We start from the raw sequence: 23,695 nt of genomic DNA on the forward strand, positions 1-23,695 counted from the left end.
TGTACCTCGCTTCTCTAAGCTTTTAGTCTCTGTCATAGCATCGAGGCTTTGATCACAAACATGGATATCAACCCAAGTGACTCAAACTCCATCACTTGAGGGACTATTCCAAACACTTCCACCAAATATTGCAGAGTTTGTTTCCGTACTGAACAATTACCAAAGAAAAGTGGAAGTTTAGGAGTAACTAGTGGGAGCCAACGCGTCCCCGTCCCGAGTGAGCAGGAATGCCCCTGCACTGAGCCACTCTGCAGCCATCCGCAGAGCAGGGCATGCAGAAGGCCGCAAAAGGCGCCTTTTAATCCAACCCGAATAGGTATTAAAAATAAACTCAGAGGTTTCTTGATAACCATTTTGAAACCCAGCGAACCAAAGAGGAAGGAATTACTGCTGACGCCAATCAGTAAGAAAATAGAAAAAGGAAAGTAATTATTACCAATACACATTTAGATGAGGAGGTTTGTTTCACTGTTAATAAAATGGAAAGTAATCAAACCAAATGTAAAGGTTAGTTTACACAACTACTAAAATTAAGGCTAATTTGTTATTTAAGTGCCCAGTCTAGGTTAGAAATAGACTTTACAAGGGGGAGCACTCAATAAGCCCTGTGCACATAATATACACACACACAGTGCGGTTGGCCTTTCATTAACAATGTCTGATAAAGCGGGTTTCTCAACTGAGTTAGAAGGACTTTGGGATTAACAGTGCTATCTCAGAACCGCATTTTAACTGCACCCCTTGACTACAGGAAGCCTCTCCCCAGGCTCTCACAGCTCCACACAGGGAAGAAACACACTGACTCACTTTCACGAGCTCCTGCTGTGCCCATATCTGAATGGGTTCCACCTGTTGAGGAGTCTGAGTCTGAATACCATACGTGTTGAGGAAAACTTGAAGGCTAAAGAACATAGGGAGAAAAGAGAGAGAGGTTTTGAGACAATGCATTTACTAGCTTGGAAAATGCCAGGAGGGGGAGAAAAGGGAAGAGGCAGTGCTAAGTCGAAGCACATTTTTAATGTGTGTCAGCAATGTGCCGTCTGGATTGCAATCCAGAGCCCCTCTGGGGTCTCACCATATGTCAGAGGGGAGCTCGTGGGACTGGCACAGAGGGTGAGCACTGATTTGGGGAATCCCCATCATCTGTTTGTAGTCATTTCTCAAAAGTGCACCCCAGGCAACTCTGGCACTGCCCAGGGTCTTTAATCTTCACATCAACGAAAAATGATTGTTAAACATGAAAAGAATGTTGTTCTGGCACTTGAAGTGACGTTAATGACATGCTTAAAACCACGTCAAGGGGTCTATGAAATTAATCTCTACTGCCACACTCAATATTGTAAGTATACAGCAATCATCCCCCCTCCCCACCAAGAACACCCGGCCCACGTGGATTTCATACCGTTGGCTTTCCGCTATGAGTGCCACGTGAACTACCAGATCATTTTCCAGTGGGCCCTGTAATACAGAATGAGGGAGGGGAAGGTCTTAGAAGGCCTGGTCATCATCAGCTGCAATGAGTCAAGGACAACAGTAACCACCTCTAAGCCGTTCATTAAAATGATGGACACGAGCTGGCTGTAAGTGGTCACCTCTCTTAGCTGGCTCTTCACTGCCTACTCATCAATTTGATGGTGTAGACAGAGTCATGGAGCACCGAGGGATGGAAAGCCATAAATCTCACCACTACCAGAGGGGCCAGCCTGTCAGGGCTATTTTGAATGATGCATAAGAGTAGTTTGGCAACCGAGAATCATTTTCCATCATTTAACTCTGAAGGGAAGGGAAGGAACTAAAAATAAAAACCCAATTTATGTATTCAGTGTAAAAAAATGATTGTGAGTTAAAATTGTTCATTTGACATCTTAACCACACATAAGGCTATTGCCTTTTTTGTTAGCCCATTTTCCTTTGGCGTCTTATCCATCCAAATGGCTTCACTGTAATATGTAGTTCCTACGGTGGAGAAGGAAGTACCTGTTGACTATCAATTAGCACTGTGTTCATGAACTACAAGCTGCTGGGCTTAACAGTTCTAGTCAAAAGTAGTGCTGGATATCTGCTGCTCTTTTTTGTGTGGAAAGATTCACTGTAGCACGTGTTATACGTTGTTAAAAGGAACCCACCTCTGAGCCTGTATATAATCAACAGAGAACGTTAAGAAGGACCAATAAATTATAGTATTAGGAAGCTCTGAAAATACTCATCAGATATCATTTCTTTATATTAGGTGGGTGCAAAGGTAATTGCGGTTTTTGCAATTGATTTTAACATTTTAAACCGCAATTATTTTTTCACTAACCTAATAGTAATGAGTCCAACATTCCCAAAATTATGCTGTAAAACACTTGATTTGCTATTAATCAGTTCTTCTCTTGGTGTTCAATATGCCACTAGAATTTATGTACGATGGAAGGCAAGAAGTACCAGAATACATACATCAGCAGTAAATATCATACAATCCAAGATATGGTTCCCAGGATCATGAAAATGCCATTTCAGGCAGACTTCCCTGTGATTTAAATGACTCCATAAGAGAGAATATGATGTAACAACCCAACAAAAACAAATATGTATATAAAATGCTATAAATTCTATTTTTATTTGATAAAGAACTTAAAAGTTAATGTTACTCAAAAGGATGAGAAAAAATTATTCAGCGTCTCATCAAGATTTCTAATGACAGATGAACACATTAAGCCTTATTTTTCTTGGATGAGAGCTAGTATTTACTCATCAAAAGAAAGAGTAACCTTAGAGTGGGCCATTATCTATAATCTTCAGGACAATTAGGGATTCTTAAATAAAAAGCAAGTGAACCATATACTAGAATGCAGACAACATTTCAATAACAATAAATGAGGCAGCTTACAGATCCTAATGAGCAAGTGGGTATCTTCTTCCTGAATCATAGGCCTGTTTAGGGTAATATGGTTCCGTCCATGTGAGAGTTACTCAGGTCTAAAACGCCCACTACACATGTGGAAGCACACTGAGCATCTGGTGAGGGGACTAGTAGATGGTTGAAGATCTCCTGCATTGTGGAAACTCAGCATTTCACAAGGTTCCAATTCGCAAACAATCCACCACAATGTGCTTAGGCCTTCAACCCCGACCCCAGTAGGACCCCAGCCACAGAAAGAATTCAGCATGGGCAGTCCCACACCAACATGCCGTTCACTGACAAAGTAAGAACCATCTTTACTCTGTTTTCACTGTTTTCTTCAAACCACCAACACTCTTGTCTAAACCTATGAAATCCCTCTGGAAACTTTCTGATATTAATTAATGCCTTCTATTTCTGAATATTTTCCATAATAATATTATAATATTTTCTGCTTTTAGGTTCACAACATGCGCGCGCGCACACACACACACACACACACACACACACAGTACTTGAGCCCTGTGCAGCCCGAGTGCTCTCTGTGTGTACACGTATTTGCACACTCATTCACCTGACCAGCAGTTAAGGCTGCTAATACACTGCGCTCCATACTAGACCCTCACGGCACAAGGTGATAGGGCCCGGTGTCCCTCCCTGAGGAGTTGAGCGTCTACTGGGAGAGTGAACAACAGGTATGTTTTCAAATATGTATTTATCAACACGTAAAAATTTTTCACTGATATCTTTCTTTACCTCATTTTAAAAAATGGCTGCAGGCCATTTTATAGGACATACCATAATTTACTTCAGGAATATTCATTTTGATGGACATTTAGGTGGTTTCCAAATTTCACTTCTGCAGAGAACATAGTAATTGTCTCTATGTCAAAGACTTGCTGAGGATTTATGGAGAACTAACCGCTGAGCACAATATTTGACACAAAATAACAAGCAAGGGCAGTAATACTTGCTACCGCTGTACTTATTACTTTCACACCTGTCCTAGGAACGCTGGCCCTCTCTTCCTTGTTGGTATTTGCAGGAATACCTATGTCACCCTAGGTCCCACTGGTGTCCATCGTTCTAAGATACTAGGACCATCCATTATCCCATTATGGCTAGTTCTTCACCAAAGAATTGCAAACCTCTTTTAAAAGAACCCCTCAGGTGACTTACCACCTTCCCAATTTTCCCTCCTTCTCTTTTTCAAACACAGACCATAACCACCTCCTTACCTTGCTGGCCTCTGTAACTCTGTAGCCCCCACCTAACCTGCTTTGCGTTTAGAGACGGAAATGGTCGCACTTAGGGCCTTGGTCTTCTATTCATCGTTGCACTTGCTTCTCTTTCTCTCACCAAACTCATTCACTCTGGCAGCATCAATCGTCACCTTTAAGGAGATGATGCCATATATATAGTTCTAGTCTTGAACTTTCTCCTGAGTTCTAGTTCTCACCTTTTTAACTGCTTTGTGGACATTTTCTCTTGGTTTTTTCCAAAGTCAATAATTCTAAAACGCAACTAATGAACGCCACCTCCCCCCCAAGCAGGCTCATCCAGCACAGAACCTCACCCTGATCTCTGAGTCCCCCCTTTTATCCTCCACATCCAATTTGTCACCAATCCCCTGTTAACCCTTCCTTCATAAAGTATCTTGAATCTTCTTTTCATTTCTACAGCAACATTCAGGATTGAAAAGTAACAGCAGCAGCAACAAACACTTCACATAACCCTCCACATTCTGGGTGTGAGGCTCGGTGCTAAGAGCTTCAACAAACCATTATCCCCATTTCACAGAAAACAAAAATGAGGCCCAGAAAGCTTAATTAACTTATCCAAGGTCACAGAGCTCGACCACGGCAGAGCTAGGATTCAGACCCAGGCAGTCTGACTGGAGGTCTGTGCTCAGAAGCCCTCTCTCATTCTCCCTTTCCAAGAGTGCAAAGAGCAGGTTTGAAAATGGAAATACCCACGTACAAGCCCCATCCTGTCACTTCTGTGCTCCAAAACCAGGCATTCCCAAAGAAAGCCGTCTTTCCCAACTTCCCACAAACATTTATAACTTCGCTGCTGCCTGCAGTCCCCTGTTCGTCTCCCATCTGTTTGCCTTGGAACACTCCGCTTAAAAAATAAAAATAAAAAACCACTCACGTCCATCCCAAGTTTCCATCCACCATCCTCCCACACGTGGACAGCCCCTTGTGTTCCTTTCTGTCTGCTCAGTTCTTGACTCATTCTTCCAACCCAGTCTCCTCCAGAGACTCCCCCAAACACCAGGGTGTCCCCAGCATAGCTATGCGTCACCTGTCCATACTCATGCCAGCTCTTTGGAAGGGCCTCTGCTTGCTTCTGAGAGGTCTGCATAACTACACTGAGCCCCCTGAGGGGCCCTCGTGCTCACTTTCCTCACAGAGCTTGTACACAGCACTCGATACTAAAGGAAAAGCAGCTGGTACTCATTGGATGGTCTGAAGGAAGAAACTTATTTCTTTTTTGATCTTAGAATCGCTGCTCACATTGATTAGCACTACACACATCTTCCCTTGAGCACAGGCAACAGATATTTGCAAACATGAACAGGATATTTTTAACAACGGGAAATAAACATAACTAAGGGTCCACATATTTATATAAGCTACCAAGACATGAACACAAGTCACTTTAATCACACGACTGACCACCAACAACCTGTAGTTGGAAATATTTTGATTTTAAACTTTCATTTCTATCAATGAGTAAAGTCAGATTGGAATTTTAAAACATTTATTGTGATGAACAGCAACACCCCATAACATTTACCATCATAACCATTTTTAAGTGTAAGTGCAAGAGGAACTTTGGAGCATGACCTACCTACAAGCTGAGCACTATTAATACTGCAACTTATCTTGCTCAAAATTGAAAACTACATCAATTAAGACACCGCATGTACACCTGTCTAGAGTCTAGTCCCCAAACTACTCCAGTCAGGTCAAAGTAGCAGGCTAGGGGCTCTGCAGCTGGGAACCAAGAATGAAACAGCAATGCACCGCTCAGAGGCACACAGAGAAACTTGATGTGAATGTGCCCGATGGTTTGCCTTCCCCTTGTTCTTTAAGTTTTCAACAGATAATTAATTCATATGGTTCAAAAAATTTTCTATTATGAAACATTTCGGTAAACGCCTCTCCCACCTGTGGTCCCTGCATCCACCGGTTTCCCACCGGCCACCAACCAGGTCATGGCCATGGTGACTTATGCCTCTTTCCAGAGTTTCCTTTTGCCTATCAACACAAACAAGAATCTATTGTCTTAGTTTCTCACATTTTTAGACAAAAGGCAGCATATTACAGCCATTTTTCCACTTAATAATTATACATCACTGTGTTCTTTTCATGTATTAGTACACAGAACACGTCTTCCTTTTTGTTATAACTGCTTAGTATTCTGTTTTGTAGCTGTATCATACTTATAATGTCATTTTTCACATCTTTTATCACTTACGGCTAGTCAACCTTCTGCACTGACTCTCTGGACATGGTTATGGTTACACGGTGGAAGCCGTAAGCATCAGGTTTTACTTTCGCTTCTAAGAGTGGAAGACACATTCAGCATCAATCATTCAGAGACATTACTATCATTGGATTATGCAGGTCACTAGAAGAAAGTTACCAGAACAGATAGCAGGACAGGATTTGGGCAATGGGAAGACTCTAAACCTTTTCTACGAGATTGGCACAGGAAGATACACAGATGTCCACTTATAACTTATTCATGGAAATAAGCTCATTAATAAGATTTATATTATTACTTTATTTGAAGTCCAACTTAGAATGTCATGGAATTACGATATCTTGAGTACCCGCCATGTGCCTATGTCACTTAAGCACTATATGATGTGCTGTCACAGGAACTCTCATTTTTAAAGATCAGAAAATGGATACAGAGAAAGGCGAAATAATTGTGAAAGGTCATCCACCTAGTCAGTGGTAGCACTTAAACCTGACTGTACGTGTGTCTAGTCTAAAGTCAACATAGCGTGTGTCACAGTGTACATTTCAGATTATATGCTGCTTGCTGTTGTGGCTTGTATTAGTCAGGGTTCTCCAGAGAAACAGAAGCAATAGGGTGTGTGCGTGCGTGCGTGCAGAGCAGAAAGAGATTCACTGTAAAGAATTGTCTGGGACACTTGTGGAGGCTGGACAGTCTCGAGGTCTGCAGGGTGGGTCAGCAAGCTGGAGACCCAGGAGAGCTGACGCTGGAGTTCCAGCCCAAAGACCAGGAGGCTCAAGCCCCACTTCAAATCCAAAGGCAGGAAGAAGCTCGTGTCGCAGTTTAAGGCCATCAGGCAGACAATCCTCTCTTACTGGAGGGAGGGTCAGCTCCGGTTGCAGTCAGGCCTTCCTGCATGAAGCCCACCCACCCGGGAAAGGCAGTCTGACGCGCTCGGTCCACCTCTCAGACAAAAACACCCTCACCTCATCCAGAATAACGTTTGACCAAATGCCATGTCCCAGTCAAGCTGACACATGCAATCTACCATCACCTGGTTGTAGAAACGTGTTGCAATATGGGGAGCAAAAGCCTTTGTGTTTCCACCAAAAGTCCACTCTTCATCCTCGTGAGTTAAGGGTTCAGAAAACTCAGTTCCAAGTGTCGTCTATGAAACACCTGTTTTCTCATATGTTTTTAAGACAATTTTGTCTAACTACATGTTTAAAGCTGTTTATTTCATGATTTTTACATGCTATCCATTTCGTAGCAAATCTGACATCACAGTGACATTTAACAGTATGATCATGAAATCCTCAAAGTCAAGTTTATTTTCTACGTGCTCGCCCAGTTCAGAAAGAAGATCTTTGTATTTTGGTTTGGTTTCTTGTCCCAGTCTCCACGTGGCCTCTTCTTTATATCCCCAGTTATAGGGGTTCTCTCCAACTGGCCTTCAGGTGTTCTTGAGGTTGATGTTCTACAAGTTATTTGTAATTTTGGTGTGATCCTGGGATGCAGTAGGCTTAGCGTGTACCTAATCAGCCATCTTGGACCTCCCCTTACATGCTTTTTGATAGAACATAATTCTTAAGTTCTTGGGAATTAAATTAAAAAATTACCTCTTCTATTAAATAATGTCTACAGCACGTAAAACTCATAATTCTTAGTTTTGCAACACTGTATTGAGCCCCGGTCTAAGTAGCTTTATTTTTAAAATGCCCTATGCTGCATAAAATAATGCACTGGGATTGGCCGGGATAGGTCTTGTATTGAAAGAAGGACACGGGAGGAGGTGAGAGAAGGGAAGAGAAAAAGAAGCCGACAAATGACTGGGTCACACCTCTCCCGGGGCTGTTCTTGCGTCAAGGGCAGCGCCCGTGAAACGTCCTATACCCTCCTCCTGGGGTCTCACAGAAACTCATTTACGCTCATTAGCCTTCATCGGTAGGTCCTGCCAACATTCAGCATCTTTTCATTACACTCATTTTTCAGCAAAACCTCATTAGCTGAAGAAACCAGGCAGATGCTTTATACATCTCAATTCCAACTAGAGCCATCACACCGCGATATTTTTCCTGCAGGAGCCAAGGAACAGGCTACGGCAGCTGAACACAGGCGCATCCTGACTGGAACACATTGGCATCTTGTTCTGACATTTCCAACCAAGCCAAAGAAGCAACACAGAGAAAATTAATAGGGAAGCAGAGGAAAGGTAAGTAGAAATATCTGAGGAATAATGTCAGGCATGGTTAAAAAGCTAAACTTGACTCGAGAGTAGAGCTGGCCAGAAAGAAAATGGCCCTTTAGGATCCTTGCATTTCTACATTACATTAGTGATTCTAGTATAAGCTTTATTTAAGAGGGAAACAAATGAATGATAAACACTATTCCCAAACTGCAAACACAGTTTCAAATGCCTGAATGAGTAAACCCATTTTTTTTGACAGCAGTCCATTCAATAACTGCAGTTATCTTGGAGACACTGCTGGTCATTACGTTGTCACCACAAAATAATCTGTAAACTGTTTCTTTCTAAGCATTTGCTGTAACTGCATGTTTCTATATTTTTATCTTAAAGAAACGACAGTGTTAACGGTCTCGCCTACTTCCTGGAAATGATGCTACAATGATCCTGTGGGCCCCTGCCCTGAAACCCTGACCTGACCCCTGGTGTTTACACAGCTTTCATCACAGCCAGAGGGAAGGACAAATGATGAGAAACAGGAAACACAACAGCAAAGATCAACACCAGGGAAGACAGGTGAAATGAGGGTGAGACAGGGAGGCAGAGGCAGGAGAGGGGAGTCATTTCCCTCTCAGGGTTTCCCTGTCATTTCAAAGGGCTTCCGGTGTGAAAGGCCTCTAATGGGACACAAAAGCACTCATGGGGTAAAAAGGAGCACGCACAGCATGCCGACTTGTGTTTGGCTTTTCTCCTTCGGGTGCTTACACTGGCCACATCAGGTCTCTGGTATCTGAGGTGAAAATGTCAGAGGCGGAAGGGGCCGTTTCTACCACCCAGAGTGGGTGGGTCATGACAAAGGTGTGAGGGACTCATTGACAGAGACGGGTGGCAGGCCTCCCCTCCAGCCAGAGAAGCACACCTCTGCGCTATGTTAGGGCTGAAATTCGCCCTTAGATGTTCCGTCATCCGCCTGATGGATGAGGACGCGAGGCCCACACAGGGCCAGTGGCCCAGGCCCTGGAGCAAGGCAGTGGCAGGTGCAGCAGCAGAATCCAGGGCTCTGAACTGCTCTGGCCTGGAGTTCTCGCTAAGTCTGGCCGCCTCATTTACTGGCTGCACAGCCGGCTTTCAGTGCACTGGAGAAGGGCCAAGTGCGCGACTCCACTTGTGCCTGGAAATGAGTGGACAGCCCCCAGGGGCAGTTATTATAACATGAAAGGCACCTGAGAAGGGTGGTCTTGAAGAGACACAAGTGTAACAACCTCTGTTCCTTTCTTTTGGCACCAGATGCTCATCCCAAGAACAAAAAAGACTGGGCTGGTAAGACAGTGCCAGGGAGAACCTATGGCCATATTTACAGCCACTGGATTAGGGACCAAAGAGATACAAAGGTAACCAGCAAGCTCTAGAATCCAACAAGCCTTTAACTCCAAGGAGCCATCTTTACCGGCTGAGGCAGAACTGTTTCTAGCATGGGTTCTCACTGGGCACCCGACTGCGAAGGAAACACTACCATCACTCACAGCAGCGTCAACCGAAACGTCTTGCACAGCAATGAAATCACAACTCAACAGTTCTGTGTACTAGGAATGGTCCTGCCTCCGAGGGCTTGTCCATTTTCCCCTCATCCACACAGCACAGTAGGCACCAGGGATCAGTAGGCACCAGGGATGGTAGCAAGATAGATGAGACCTCATCCCTCTTCTTCAGGAACTTTCCATATAACAGAGAAGATAAGCTATAGGTGAAGTTCAGCAGGGTACCAACTACAATGCCCTTGACGGGTGCTTGAGGGCAAGAGCAACCGCTGCTCACTCAGCCTCAGAACTGAGGAAGACTCCGTAGGAAAGGTATGAGCTGCTCGTAAAGGATACAAACTTGCCATTAATGCGTCATTCAGTAAATATTAACATCTGTTAATAAGACAAAGTCCTCTCACGAAGCTTACATTTCAGTGGGGGAGGGGCAGATGATTAAAAAATAAAGAAAATATGTATATAACTAAATAACAAAAAACAGTGATAAATACCAGGATAAACGAAAAGGGCACTATAATAGTTACTGAAGGCAGCGGCTACTTTAGATGGATGGTCGGAAAATAATTCTCTTAGGAGGTGTCATTAAATCTGAGCCTGATTCAGTAATGAAAAGGACTGTGCTCGCTTCGGCAGCACATTTACTAAAATTGGAACGATACAGAGAAAATTAGCATGGCCCCTGCGCAAGGATGATGAAAAGGACTGAAATCTGGAGATGGGCACTTCGGGAAGAAGGAACAGTATGTGCAAAGGCCCCGAGATGGAAAGACTTGAAGTGTCTGAGGAACTAAGAGGAGACCAATGTCTGGAGCATAAAAGGCAAGCAAAAGACTGACAAGAGATGAGGGCTGAGTTAAGGCCCAAGAGGGCTTTCTAAGGCAACAAGGCCTTCGGCTTCCATCTAGTGGGATGAGAAGCTACTGAAAGGTTTCAAACAAGGAAAAGACTCAATGTAATTCACACTTTTAGAAGAACAATAAAAGCCACATATGTTGTACTTACTAAGGGCCAGACCCTGCCCAAGCATTTCACATCCATTAACTTATATCATGATGGCTGCTACGCAGACCTGGTTTGCAGAGGGCAGTGTGGACACGGGAGATTAGTTGGAGGCTGCCGTTACGAGATGGTGGTGACCTGGGCTATATGGTGGAAATGAAGAAGGAGCAAGTGAGAAGACTTCAGAACATTTAGGAAATAGAGTCGACAGGACTGAATTTAGAAAGGGAGAAACAGTGACATGGAGAGAAATCAAAAATTTCTTGTATGCTTTTACAGAGTGCAAAGGAAGAGGGAGTGTTCAATGGTGCTGAATGTCTTTGTCAAACAGAGTAAAATCTGGAAAGAGATCACTGGGTTTTTCAATCGGGAGGCCACCGTAACCTTTCTCACATGGCTTTAGCACAGTGGTGGCATGAGCAGCCTATATACAGGAAGGGGTGACTGGGAGTACAGGAAACAAAGATGGTGCAAGTATTTTTCCAAGATGTCTGAAAGGGGAGCAAAGAAGGGAAGTGAGAGAGGTCCTTGAGAGAGGGGTACCATTGAGGAAGCATATTTTGCTTTTTAGAGCAGGGGACAATTAAACACGTCTCTAGATTGAGGAGAAGAAGTAAGAGAGAAAGAGGTTGAAATCTAGAAGAAAGAATGGGTGTCAAAACAGGTTAAAATAAAGGGGGAGGGGGCCAGCCTGGTGGCTCAGACAGTTAGAGCTCCATGCTCCTAACTCCGAAGGCTGCCGGTTCGATTCCCACATGGGCCAGTGGGCTCTCAACTACAAGGTTGCCAGTTCGATTCCTCGAGTCGTGCAAGGGATGGTGGTCTCCGCCCCCTGCAACTAAGATTGAACATGGCACCTTGAGCTGAGCTGCCGCTGAGCTCCCAGATGGCTCAGTTGGTTGGAGCGCATCCTCTCAACCACAAGGTTGCCAGTTTGACTCCCGCAAGGGATGGTGGGTTGCGCCCCCTGCAACTAGAAACGGCAACTGGACCTGGAGCTGAGCTGCGCCCTCCACAACTAAGACTGAAAGGACAACAACTTGAAGCTGAACAGCACCCTCCACAACCAAGACTGAAAGGACAACAACTTCACTTGGAAAAAAAAAGTCCTGGAAGTACACACTGTTCCCCAATAAAGTCCTGTCCCCCTTCCCCAATAAAATATATATATATATATATATTCAAATGGTTCCTTACTTAATGAGGCTAGTGTGTCCTTAATATCCTTCCCAATTCTTCACAAATTCAAATCTAAAATTATCTTCTGCAAAATACCCCACCTATAATGCTTCTTCAATATAAATTAGAAAAGTGTATCCAAGAAGTATCTTAATATACAATGATCATCAACAAGATCAAACTCTCTGGGGACTCAAAAAACAAAGTAAATAACAACATTTCCCAACCTAGGAGAAAGCAAAGGAATGACAGAAACTGCACAGTGGCTTCACCTTCCTCTTGGTAAGTCATCAGTTGATAAATGAGCATTTGTTGGCCCAGCTGCAGAAGCACTATGCTAAAGCTGGGATGGGAGACGTAATAATATAAGACACGAGGCTTGTGACTAATCTAGCTTAGTCATAATTAAAGAACGATGAGGACACAGGGTACCAGCATTAATACTAGAAGCCCTGTTGACAATGATTCTTTGCTTGGCTAAACTTTATTCCGGCTCCTGCACCTTCTCCTCGGGTCACATGTACGCTTTATGTAAAATTCCGTTTTAGCAAGAATCCTGCTAATGCAGTTTAATCAGAGTCCCCACCCTCATCCCCCACCATTCCCAGGTATGTCTGCTCACTCTGGCCTGCCTTCAGCAAAGAACCCTTTTCGGTCAGCTTACCCAGAATCCCCCTTACCCATGATGTTTCCCCTCAGTGCTTTCCCATCCTCTGATCCCCATCCTCTCCGTGGCTATAAATTCCCTCTTACTCAGGCTGTGATTGGGGTTGAGCCCAATCTCTCCCCCACTGGAAAATCTCATTGCAGTGGTCTGTACACCTACCCTGCTTCCCCGAAAATTAGACCTAGCCAGACCATCAGCTCTAATAAGTCTTGGGGAGCAAAAATTAATATAAGACCTGGTATATTATATTATATTACATTATATTATGTAAGACCCAGTCTTATATTATAGTAAAATAAGACTGGGTCTTATATTAATTTTTGCTCCAAAAGACGCATTAGAGTTGATGGTCCAGCCGGGTCTCATTTTTGGGAAACACAGTATTACAATGGTCCTGAATACAGTCAGCCTTACAATCTTTAAAAATGTCACTGAAAAGAGTTTTCTTTAATACCATGCAGTAAATGCACAGTTTGTACCCAGGTGGACACCAGCGTGGGCATGGCTCGCCAGGCCATACTTCAGGACACCTGGGTTCCAGCCTTGGGTCTGTACCTGCGTGAACCTGTAAATGTCACTTTCTCTTTGAATCTCATTTCCTGATCTATAAAAACTGGGAGTTAAACAGCATGCTCTTGACAATCTAAATATTCTCTTAATAAACTCTCAATATTCTGCCATGTATGGGAGGTCCAGGCAGCAAACACAAGGAGCTGGCAAATGGTTTTGAACTTTAGCAGTAAAACAAGAAGAAATCGGCTCCTGTCTGTTACAGAACTCTGGGTACTTCATGGCTTATACCCATTTGATTTTTAAAAAATTCAACATTCCCAAATCTGGACTAAGGTCTGTAACAATATGCTTGGATCAAGGATGTCTTAGGGAAAGAAAATTTTTAAAGTGATTTTCATATTTATGATTTTTATGTAAGCGTAAAATTGTTTTATAGCCTCTTGCCTTATTTTCATTAGCTAATGAACACTATGGAATATAAAGTATTTCATTTAGCAACAGAAAAATATTGAGTAAGTACAGAACTTTTAATGAAAAGCAATTTAGACACATCAACTGTCTTGAAAATGCTATAATGCTGCAGTAAACATCAAATCTTAATGGGCTCTTATTAGGATAAAGTTCTAGAACAGACATTATTACAGTAAAGTGTGTATGGTCAAGGAAATCTTAATATAGCAAATGACAAAAAACACATAGGCATTACAAATAATATTTTATAGGAATAATATGAAAAATAACTGATAGCATAACAGTTAGTGAATGCAAAACTGAACATCCAATAAGACTCTAACCACAGAATAAAAAAACTCTTGTATAGTAATAGCCAAGATGTTAAAAATATAATGTTTTCCTCCAGACTTTTCAGAATTTGTCTTATTCTCATTAATGAGAAAGTAATATTATTTATAAAATTAAGTTATTTGGAACAAAATAAAAATAGCAACAATATTTACGAGCTCTTATAACGTGTCAGACATTTTGGTAGCGCTTTACATACATGATCATTTAATCATATTTGACCAACATGAGTTAGGAATTATTCTCCCTATTTAACAAAGGAAGAAAGTGAGGCTTAGCGAGCTTACTACAGCTGTCCCAGGTCCGTACGTAGAAGGGACTGGTTTTACCGCTATCCTGTAAGTGTGCAGCAGAGCCACTATACTATATCACCTCTTTGAAAACAAAAATTGATTACATATATGTGGTATTCTTTAATTTTCAGGAAAATAAATCATACAAAATTGTATGCACCTGTATTTTCAGAAAACAAAGCACAAAGCCCCCCTTTATGCATTCACTTGAAAAGTAAGTGACCAACAAGTATTTATGTTTTTAGCTCAGCTCTGTATAAATGCGTACAGGTTGAGTAAATAAGTAAGTACTGACTTTTATCCTAAATCTAGAGCCTTACAGCTTGGAAAATAAGCTCTTACGACTAAAAAGCATTCCTTTCATATTTGCCTTTTCTCCAGGGCCTGTCAAAGTAGATCAATCCATTTTAATTGGTATATTAAACGTACTTCTCAGATTCAAAGCTTGGGTGTCACTGAAAATGACAAATGTGCAACCGGATTCTCTCAAGCGTGCGTCAAACACATGAACTACTCTGTCATGATAATTATTCAATAAATGTAAAATACGGCTTCAAGTAGCTGGCCAAAAATACTCCTACTTTATTCACGAGTAGAAGGGCAAAAACACCTGGAACTCCCCACGGCCCTCAGGGAAGTGGGGCTTCCCAGGCCCCTTCCCGTGGTTTAGAAGAGGGCAGCTCCGTGTACTGTGGGTCCTTCAGTGAGAGGGAGTTAGAACAGGGCTAAAGGGCAGTTTTTCTTCAAAGATCAAAGCCCATCAAAAACTGTTAATAGACTCAAAATAAGGGGCAAAAAGGGAAGTAGAGAAGTCCCAGACAAGTTCATACGTTTATTTATATTTATGAACGAAGAGGAATTTTTTCTCAGGGTACAATGCCAGGAACAGGTGGGCTGAGCGAGCTGGGCCAGAGCAGGCCGTGAACTGAGGAGGGGAGCAGATTTGTCAAAACCACACTTGATCACCCCATTCCTTGTACGTCTTGACTATGGACTTACTGTCTTACTAGGAACTACTCTCTTCTTTTACATTTCAGCCGTGACTTGAAGACGTTTTCATCTTGTAGATGAAATATTCCATTATCTCTTTGCCTATTACTGGAACTTTTAATTTTAATAAGTTCACTGGGTTAATTAGAATGATGCTATTAAATGTGCTTAAGCTCTTTCTTTTTCCTTTTTTTTACTTCCAACTTAACTTTCCCAGTTCTGGATATTTTTGATCAAGGCATTTAATTTTAATTGGCTCTGGTATAAACCACTAGTTAGTAGGAGACTCTTATTTCCCCTGAAGACTAAATCTAGTACTGCCTGAAAAGAATCTCTGTCAGTGTGGCATACGAAGGGTAGGCTTTCACAAACATTTTTGATGCCTTGACGATTTTATTCTGCTTTATTATGATAATCATAAGAACTTCTTTCTGTTCAGTACTCAAATTCATTCCTATGCTTGTAGATAAATTTGGCTTTTTGGTCCCATACAAACATGTTCTTTCCTTGCCAATGCAGCAAAGTTTTATACATTTTTTTCATCTTTTAAGTAGAAATTGTCTCAAATTGGTTCAACTCTTTGAGAGCATTAGAATGAAGTGAACCAAATAAAACTGAGCCTCATGAAAAATTTCCTTAAATCACCTAAGATTAATAACCTTTAAAAACTATGAATAGATTTGAAACAAGAATAAGAGAGGGAAGTTGGGATAAGTCCGTGTTGTGGGAGTGCAGCATAATGAACCGACTAAATTAGGAGAGGCTTATAACCTTTCTTGGATTGCAGCAAAACTCACTTTGTGAACAGATGGTCTTCCGCCGTTTTAATCACTCTTTAACTCCCTACAATCTGGCTTCTGGGCACACCATCCACCACAATCACTCAAAGACTACCAGTAGCCTAGATCGTGGAAGCCAGCAACAGAAGTGCTAGAAGGAGATTTACAAATCAATCCCAGAAAAATAATTTTCTAGATTAGTGAACCTCACTCTGGATGCGTTTGGAGGCCTGGCCCAGATGACACGAAGGTGACGCATGCAAGGTCTAACGACCAGCACTGAATGTCTGCCAGTGCTATGCGGTTCCCCAGCCAGCTAGGCAGTCAATCTTCTTGAACCGCTGTCTCCAAGTCAAAATTCCCCACACTTTTCCATCCATTGACATGGTTTTACATCCTCCATCTGCGTTAGCCACACCCTGGCAAACAACTAAGCCTCAAGCCTGGCCTTCCAAGAACTGTCTCTCGTGAGTTCAATTTCCACCATGAGCTATGTTCAATACCACACAACCTCGTATCTTTCTGCTCAATAACTACTGGGTACCTCAACTAACTACCATGTCTGCACTGGACCTGTCAAAATATAAATAATAATAACAATAGCAGCTAACATTTGTTGAGTGCTTAACTGTAAACCAGAGACTGGTCTAAGCACTGCACCTGTACTCTCTTACTCCTTTCCACGGGTCTATGAGGCATGATTCTGGTTTTCCATGTGCAGAAACTAAAGTACACAGAGGTTACCCAGCTGGCCCAGCTTTGGCTCAAGCCCAGACATGGCGCCTGCAGAGGCTGTGCTCTTAGCTGTTGTGCAGGCAGAACACCCAACAACATGAAACCTCTCTTGTTTATATTCTTGAATGATAAACAGCATTTTCAGAGTCATTTTTTTTCCTTCTGTGACTCTTCCTTTGATATTAGAATGACTTATTTACATAAAAATTCACTTGCATTCAACATCCATTTCAAGAAAAAAAATTGTTTTTTCTCAAATTGGTTTTAAAATGAAGAAGAGAAACCCAGTTCCTGGCTGGTCTTATGCTATTCCCTGTTACATATATTAGATTCAGACAGAATCCTGCAAACATTTAAAAAGGTATTATGTGTGTCATCCTTTTTAACCAGGAACCTTCTGTATTCTGATTAATATAACACACATTTCAAAATCAAGTCCATTTGCTATAAAACTCCAGAAACCCACCCTCCAGTTGCTACCAATGGATGTCCCTACGGGGTTAGCTTATCTGTGGTGGACAACTGCCATGTAGGACATTCAGTCAGTGAACAGTACGTGGTCGGTCAGCTGCTTAGTTTCTGCAGCAATCAGACCTTTTCCAAATACATATGAGTGGGCAGCAAAGGCTGGAAACAAACACGGTCTTCGATGAACCATTATCTCACATGAACGAGGGAGAGACGCTGCTGTAAGAACAACGAAAATCTCATTCACAGAATCAGTAGGCAGCCGGCACCAGGATTACCTAAGCAACAGAGAAGGACGGACCCCTCATAGGACAAGTTGGAGTGGAAGGAGAGGGGAGTAAACACTCAGACACAGAAGCTTGCTGGCCTCCTGAAGTGGGCTTTGGGTTTGTTGTTTCGGATAAGCAAGAAGGAAATCCCGACTAAAATTGCTAGTTGTTGGACTGTGGACTTGACCTCATCCTAGTGCTAACAGAGAAGAAAGAAACAATGAGACCCCTTTAACACGATAGATGTTATGTATAATGAATCCCAGCATACGTTTTGTCACACTGATGTGACATCTTTGCACTTGATATTTCAGGTCATGTCCACAGGCCTCTCGGTGTCTGAAGGCACAGGTGCTGCTATAGTTCTGTAATGTGATTCTGAGCCAGGCTGTTCAGGAAACCAGCTACGTCCTCTGTCAGCACCTTTTCACACCATTATGAAAACACCGCTTCCAAGCATGACATCCCTCTCTCCTTCCCTTCCTCAGTTAACACCTTCATTTTGGTTCTGCCACTTGACAACTGTGTGCCCTTGGAAAAATGACTAAGCCTCTGAGACTCACCTTCTCTCTCTGTAAAACAAGTATAATAATGTTATGTCAGAAAAGTGTTCAAATCAGCCATAATTTGCAGCGCCGCCGATAAACAGTAGGAGCACAGTCAACAGTGGTTACTCCTGTTTCCCTCACTTCCTTTCTCTTGCCCTGTCAAATACCACACTGGGCTGACAGAACACAGAGAAGGGGAAGACACGTTGCCTGCTCTGAGGACCCTTGCCAGAGACTCAGGCATGTAAGCCAACAACTACAATGGAATGACGTGTTGTAACATGGAGTATGCAAGGGGCTATGGGAAAGCAGGCTCCATGGTGCAGCTTCCAAACCCACAAGACTTGTTTTCAGGGAGAAATTTATAGGATGATTAGATAATAGGGTCTTTTGTATAATTTAATCAAATGTGACATAGGAAAGTGGGGGGAAAGGAGCAAGCACTGTTAGTTATACTGTTTGTAATAGTTTGGGGTAAATTATTTTCTTTCCAATGTTTCTTTACCAGAAAATTTGAATAATTTTGGTGTTTAATTTACTTGGATTCCACGTGCTTGGGGCCATCACAACTGTTTAATGAACATCTACTCTGCTTAAATCCCAGTGTAGGTTCGCTGCCTGAGATCTAAAGAAGCATAAGGTACAGCTGGAGAAAATGACACTTCCCAGAAACAAGATAAGACCGAAGACAGCAGGCGAGGCCTAGGCTTCCAGCTCTAGAGAGCAAAGTGAGCACATGCCCTCAATTCTCATCTCTTCAGATCCCACACAAATGACCATAGAGATGTTCAAAATAAACAAAAAAGACGAAAGCCATAGCAATGACTAGAAAAAAAGAGGGCCTTCAAATACGATATTTCAGTGCATTAAAAGCTGGCAATGGAAGCGCATAATGAATAAAGCAGAGCAGTGGAAGCCAACAGAACCCAAACTATAGCACTTAGAGTATTCCCCACAATGAGGCCACAGGTGTGGGAGCTGACCCACCAAACGGGGGGCTCCAGGGGGCACCTGGTTTGCAGAAACAATGGAGGGCAGACAGGAAAAGTGGGGTGTGACACAGACCTGATTAAAGCCACAGTAGCCCACCCCGTGCCCCACGTAAGAAACCACAGCCAGCAATTACAACACGGGGTTTTCCCTTAATGTACTGAACAAACTGCCCGAGGTGACTTAACACGTCTAGTGGAGGCAGTAGCTTCCTCAGAGTACAGCCCTCCCATTCTGGTGTTTGGCAAGGGTGATGATGGCCCAGCCCCCTGACAGACAACCCCCAATCACAACTTCCTCACCTCTTGCTGAGGTGGTGGGAAGAAACTACTTAATAACTGAGAATAATCAGACTGTGTATCATACTAATAGATGACTGGGTCATTGAGGATCACCAGATAAGTGACAAGATAACCAGCAGGAAGAAAGAGAAAACCACATAAATGAAACAAAAAAAATTACATTGAACATCAAACTTAGCAAAGTAAGCCAGTCACAGAAAGGCAAATATTGTATGATTCCACCTATACGAGGGACCTAGAATAGGCAAATTCATAGAGAAAGTAGAATAGAAGTTACCAGTGGCTGGAGGGAGGAGAGAAGGGAGAGATATTGTTTAATACGTAGAGAGTTTTTGTTGGAGATGATTAAAAAGTTTTGGGTATAGATAGCAGTGATGGTTACATAATATTGAATATTTATTTAATGCCATTGAATTATACACTTATGAATGGTTAAAATAATAAATATTAGGTAATGTATTATGTTAACCACAGTAATAAAAATGAAAAAAAGAACACTCTGGAAATTCAACAAATGGTGCTGTAACAACTGGATAGCCACATGCAAAGAATGAAGTTGGATGCCTACCTCACACCATATACAAAAATCAACTCAAAATGGATCAGAGACCTAAATGTATGTGCTAAATCATAAAAGTCTTGAAAGAAAACATAGGCATAAATCTTCGCAACACTGGATCAGGCAATGGTTTCTTAGGCATGACACTAAAAGAACAAGCAACCAAAGAAATCATAGATAAATTGGACGTCATCTAAATGCAAAATTTCTGTGCTTCAAATGACACCACTAAGAAATTGGAATGATAGTGTAGAATGGGAAAAAATATCTGCAATCGTATAAGGGATTATATCTAGAATATATAAAGAACTCTTATAACACAATAATAAAAAGACAACTCAATTTAAAATGACCACAGTATTTTACTAGATGTTTCTCCAAAGAAGACCTGTATACAAATTGCTAATATTCACATAAAAAGATGCTCAACAACAATAGTAACTAGAGAAAGGCAAATCAAAACCACAATGATAAAGCACTTCTCAGTGACGAGAATGGCTATAATCAAAACAAGGGTTGACAAGACTGTAGAGCAATTGGAAGCCTCATCCATTGCTGGCAGGAGTGCAAAATGGTGCAGCCACTTTGAAAAACAGCCTGGCAATTCCTCCAAATGTTAAACATACAGTTAGTATATAACCTAGCAATTCCATTCTATCCAAGAAAAATATGAACATGTCACATAAAAACTCGCACACAATATTTCACAGCGGCATTATTCATAATAACTAAAAAGTGGAAACAACCCAAATGTCTACCAACAGATGAACCGATAAACATATACAATGGAATGTCATTCAGCTACAGAAAGGAATGAAGGATTGACGTGGGCTACAACGTTGATAAACTTTGAAAACATTATGTGAATTGAAAAAAGCCAATCACAAAATCCCACATATTACACGAAACCATTATATGATGTACCCAGGATAGGAAAATCCATATAGATTAAAGCAGTTGCCTAAGGCTGGGGTCGGGGGAGAAAGAAAGTGAAGAAAGGAGGGGAGTGGCTGTTCGAGGGCACAGGCTTCCTTTTGGGGGTGACGAAAATGTCCTAAAATTGACTGTGGCGAATATACTAAAAAACATTGAATTGTACACTTAATTAGTGAGCTGTATTGAATGTAAATTATACCCCAATAAAGCTTTTATAAAAAAATAAATGCTTAATAATGTCATTGCTGTTTTCAATAATTATTCTGGAGAAAAAAAGATGACTCAAGGAACAGAAGAAATCTTAACTCCAATTTTCAGTCATAGAAAGATTTATGACGATAAACTCTCCTTTAAAATACAGGGAAGTGAGAATAAGACGGCCGAGACGCGATTCTCCCTTCTGCTCTAAGGACGAGTATCTCCCCCGGAAATAATCCAGTGGATAGCGATGAAAGACTGAGAGCTGGAAAGGAGGCGGACGGGTCTGGCTAAGAAGCTCAGAACTTGAGGAACTGTAGTGCAGTCACATTCCCGAGGCCCCACAGACACTGGGCTGAGTGCCGAGGCCGGTGGCCTGAGACAGCCAACAGGCCCCAACCACGGCTCTGAGGCTCGTCCTCAATGCTTTGGATTTGTGACATGCCAAGAGTCCTGTGTGTACTTGAAGGAGTGGACTTCTACAGCTTTGGCACTCCCTGTTTCCTGGATTCTAGAAACTTCCTTCTGCTACAATCCTCTGGGAAGCAATGAGTTGATATAGCAGGCCTGGGTTGTTCAAACCCCAAATATTCCCAAGATAGGCATGTTTTCAGGACGGGCCCTTGGCTGGCTGCTTGGAAGGCTGTGTGTGTGCAGGCCTGATGCTGGGGGCCATACTGTTCCAGTTAATCTGGACGGTTTATGCGAACAGTGTGGTTTATGGTGAACTTCTGCTTTTTCTCTGGGGGCTAGAGCTTTAATGACCAAGGTCAGCCATTGCAGGCGTTACATGAGTACAGGACTGACCCTCAGTAAAAGTCCTGGACATTCAGGCTTGAGCAAGTTTCCCTTGCTGAAGTGCTGGCAACACTTTATAAGTGTTGTCACACATCAGTGCTGGGTAATTGTGTCCCACGCACATGACTCCACTGGGAGAGGACAGCGGGACCTGGTGCCTGGTTTCCCCAGGACTCGCCTCGTGTGCCTTTGCTGATTTCATTCTGTGCCTTTCACTATAAGAAACCACAACTGCAAGCATAACAGTCCTGTGTCCTTCTGGTCAGTCACTGAGGCTCAGGGTGGTCACAGGGACCCCGATCCACCCTCCTTGAAGTCAGGAACTTCTCTCATTTTCAGGAATTGTTTGAACTTCACTCCTCTCTACGTACTGTTCCCAACATTTGGCCGGGTTTAAAGCACCAGGTCAATCCCCACAGATCAGTTACCTGTAAAGTCGGATCTGGTTGGTCATGACACCCACATGCAAGCGGAGGGCTGGCCTGACCTCTGAAGTGCACCAAGTGCATGGCTCCCGGCCCCAGCCATGGACATGGGCACGCCAAGTCTTGGCTGCCGCTTAAATGGCTGAGAAAGTGGCAGAGACACCCCGCCATTTTGTATCCCACCCCACCCAAGCTGCCAATAGCCTGGCATGACAGCTCCCCGCAATTTTCTGCTGCCAATTGTCCCCATCATCTCCCTTTCAGAAACACTACACAAGTCTGCATAGATGCAATCCCCATGTGTCCTCACCCTAGAGCAAGTCTCTTAGCTGGGATGTGACTCTGCCTGGGAGGCCTGCCACAGATAATTTAGGAGGAACATTAGAAAAAGATTTCACCCAGAGTGAATTCTCTATAAAATTCACTCGCATTCACTTGTACTCTGATAAGCTTTCTTGAGTGGGAGAGAAAGAGTTGCAAGTATATTGCAGTCAAAAATTACACACAACCCACAGCCTTCCTTCTGTGTGTCAAGCATGAAATAACTGTTTAATTGGTTGATTTCGTTAGCCCTGTGCTTTGATGTTCTCTGTCTCCTGCCCCCCAGCTCAAGTCTGTGACTTATTTCTTTATTTTCTAAGGAAAGGCTTTGAGATTTCACCACCCCAGAGAAGTGGTCATATGTGTGAAACGCTAGGCAAATGATGCACACGAATCCTTAAATGGCTCAAAGTCTCAGCGTCTCAGCATTGGGTAATAGGAAGTGAAATGTATTCCCTGTTTTACCATTTCTTCAAGTAGAATTGCACATCTCAGACTGTACAGAATGCTCACGTGTACTGCACGGACACAAATGGTAACCGAGATAAAGGCCAAATCTCCACCTAATAAGGAGCTAACAGGCCGGTGAAAAATTTCTCGCATGTATTAACACAGGGATTTTATATTCTTGAGAAAAATCTTAACATTTATTTAAAAGTCTCCCAAGGGCTCTGATCTATAAACCACTCAGAGTAATTACATGTTTTGTTGAAGACCAGCAAAAGAATCAGAGAAATGATGTGACAGAACCTAATGGATCTGATGGGCTCTCCCTTTCTCATTAAAACAAGCGTGCACGTGCATGTGTGTGTGTGTGTGTGATGTAGATGTATGTTTTTTAAAT

At 42.5% G+C, this 23,695-nt stretch overlaps 1 protein-coding gene and 1 non-coding gene across 5 annotated transcripts in view; one reads left to right on the forward strand and one right to left on the reverse strand.

The window, feature by feature from the left end:
- Positions 1-23,695, reverse strand: part of PHKB (phosphorylase kinase regulatory subunit beta) — a 122,067-nt gene that overhangs the window by 33,358 nt on the left and 65,014 nt on the right. For all 4 annotated transcript variants that reach the window (XM_019731864.2, XM_019731865.2, XM_019731866.2 and 1 more), the window contains 2 exons: positions 1,403-1,458; positions 808-901 (listed from right to left, as the gene is read on the reverse strand). In XM_019731864.2, the coding sequence (XP_019587423.1) occupies positions 808-901; positions 1,403-1,458 (150 nt within the window). The remainder of the gene's footprint in view (positions 1-807; positions 902-1,402; positions 1,459-23,695) is intronic.
- LOC141567762 (U6 spliceosomal RNA) lies at positions 10,699-10,805 on the forward strand. The gene has a single exon (XR_012490592.1). It is a non-coding gene; the product is annotated as a U6 spliceosomal RNA (small nuclear RNA).

This window comes from Rhinolophus sinicus, linkage group LG11 (assembly GCF_036562045.2).
Source record: "Rhinolophus sinicus isolate RSC01 linkage group LG11, ASM3656204v1, whole genome shotgun sequence".
NCBI classification, from domain to species: domain Eukaryota; kingdom Metazoa; phylum Chordata; class Mammalia; order Chiroptera; family Rhinolophidae; genus Rhinolophus; species Rhinolophus sinicus.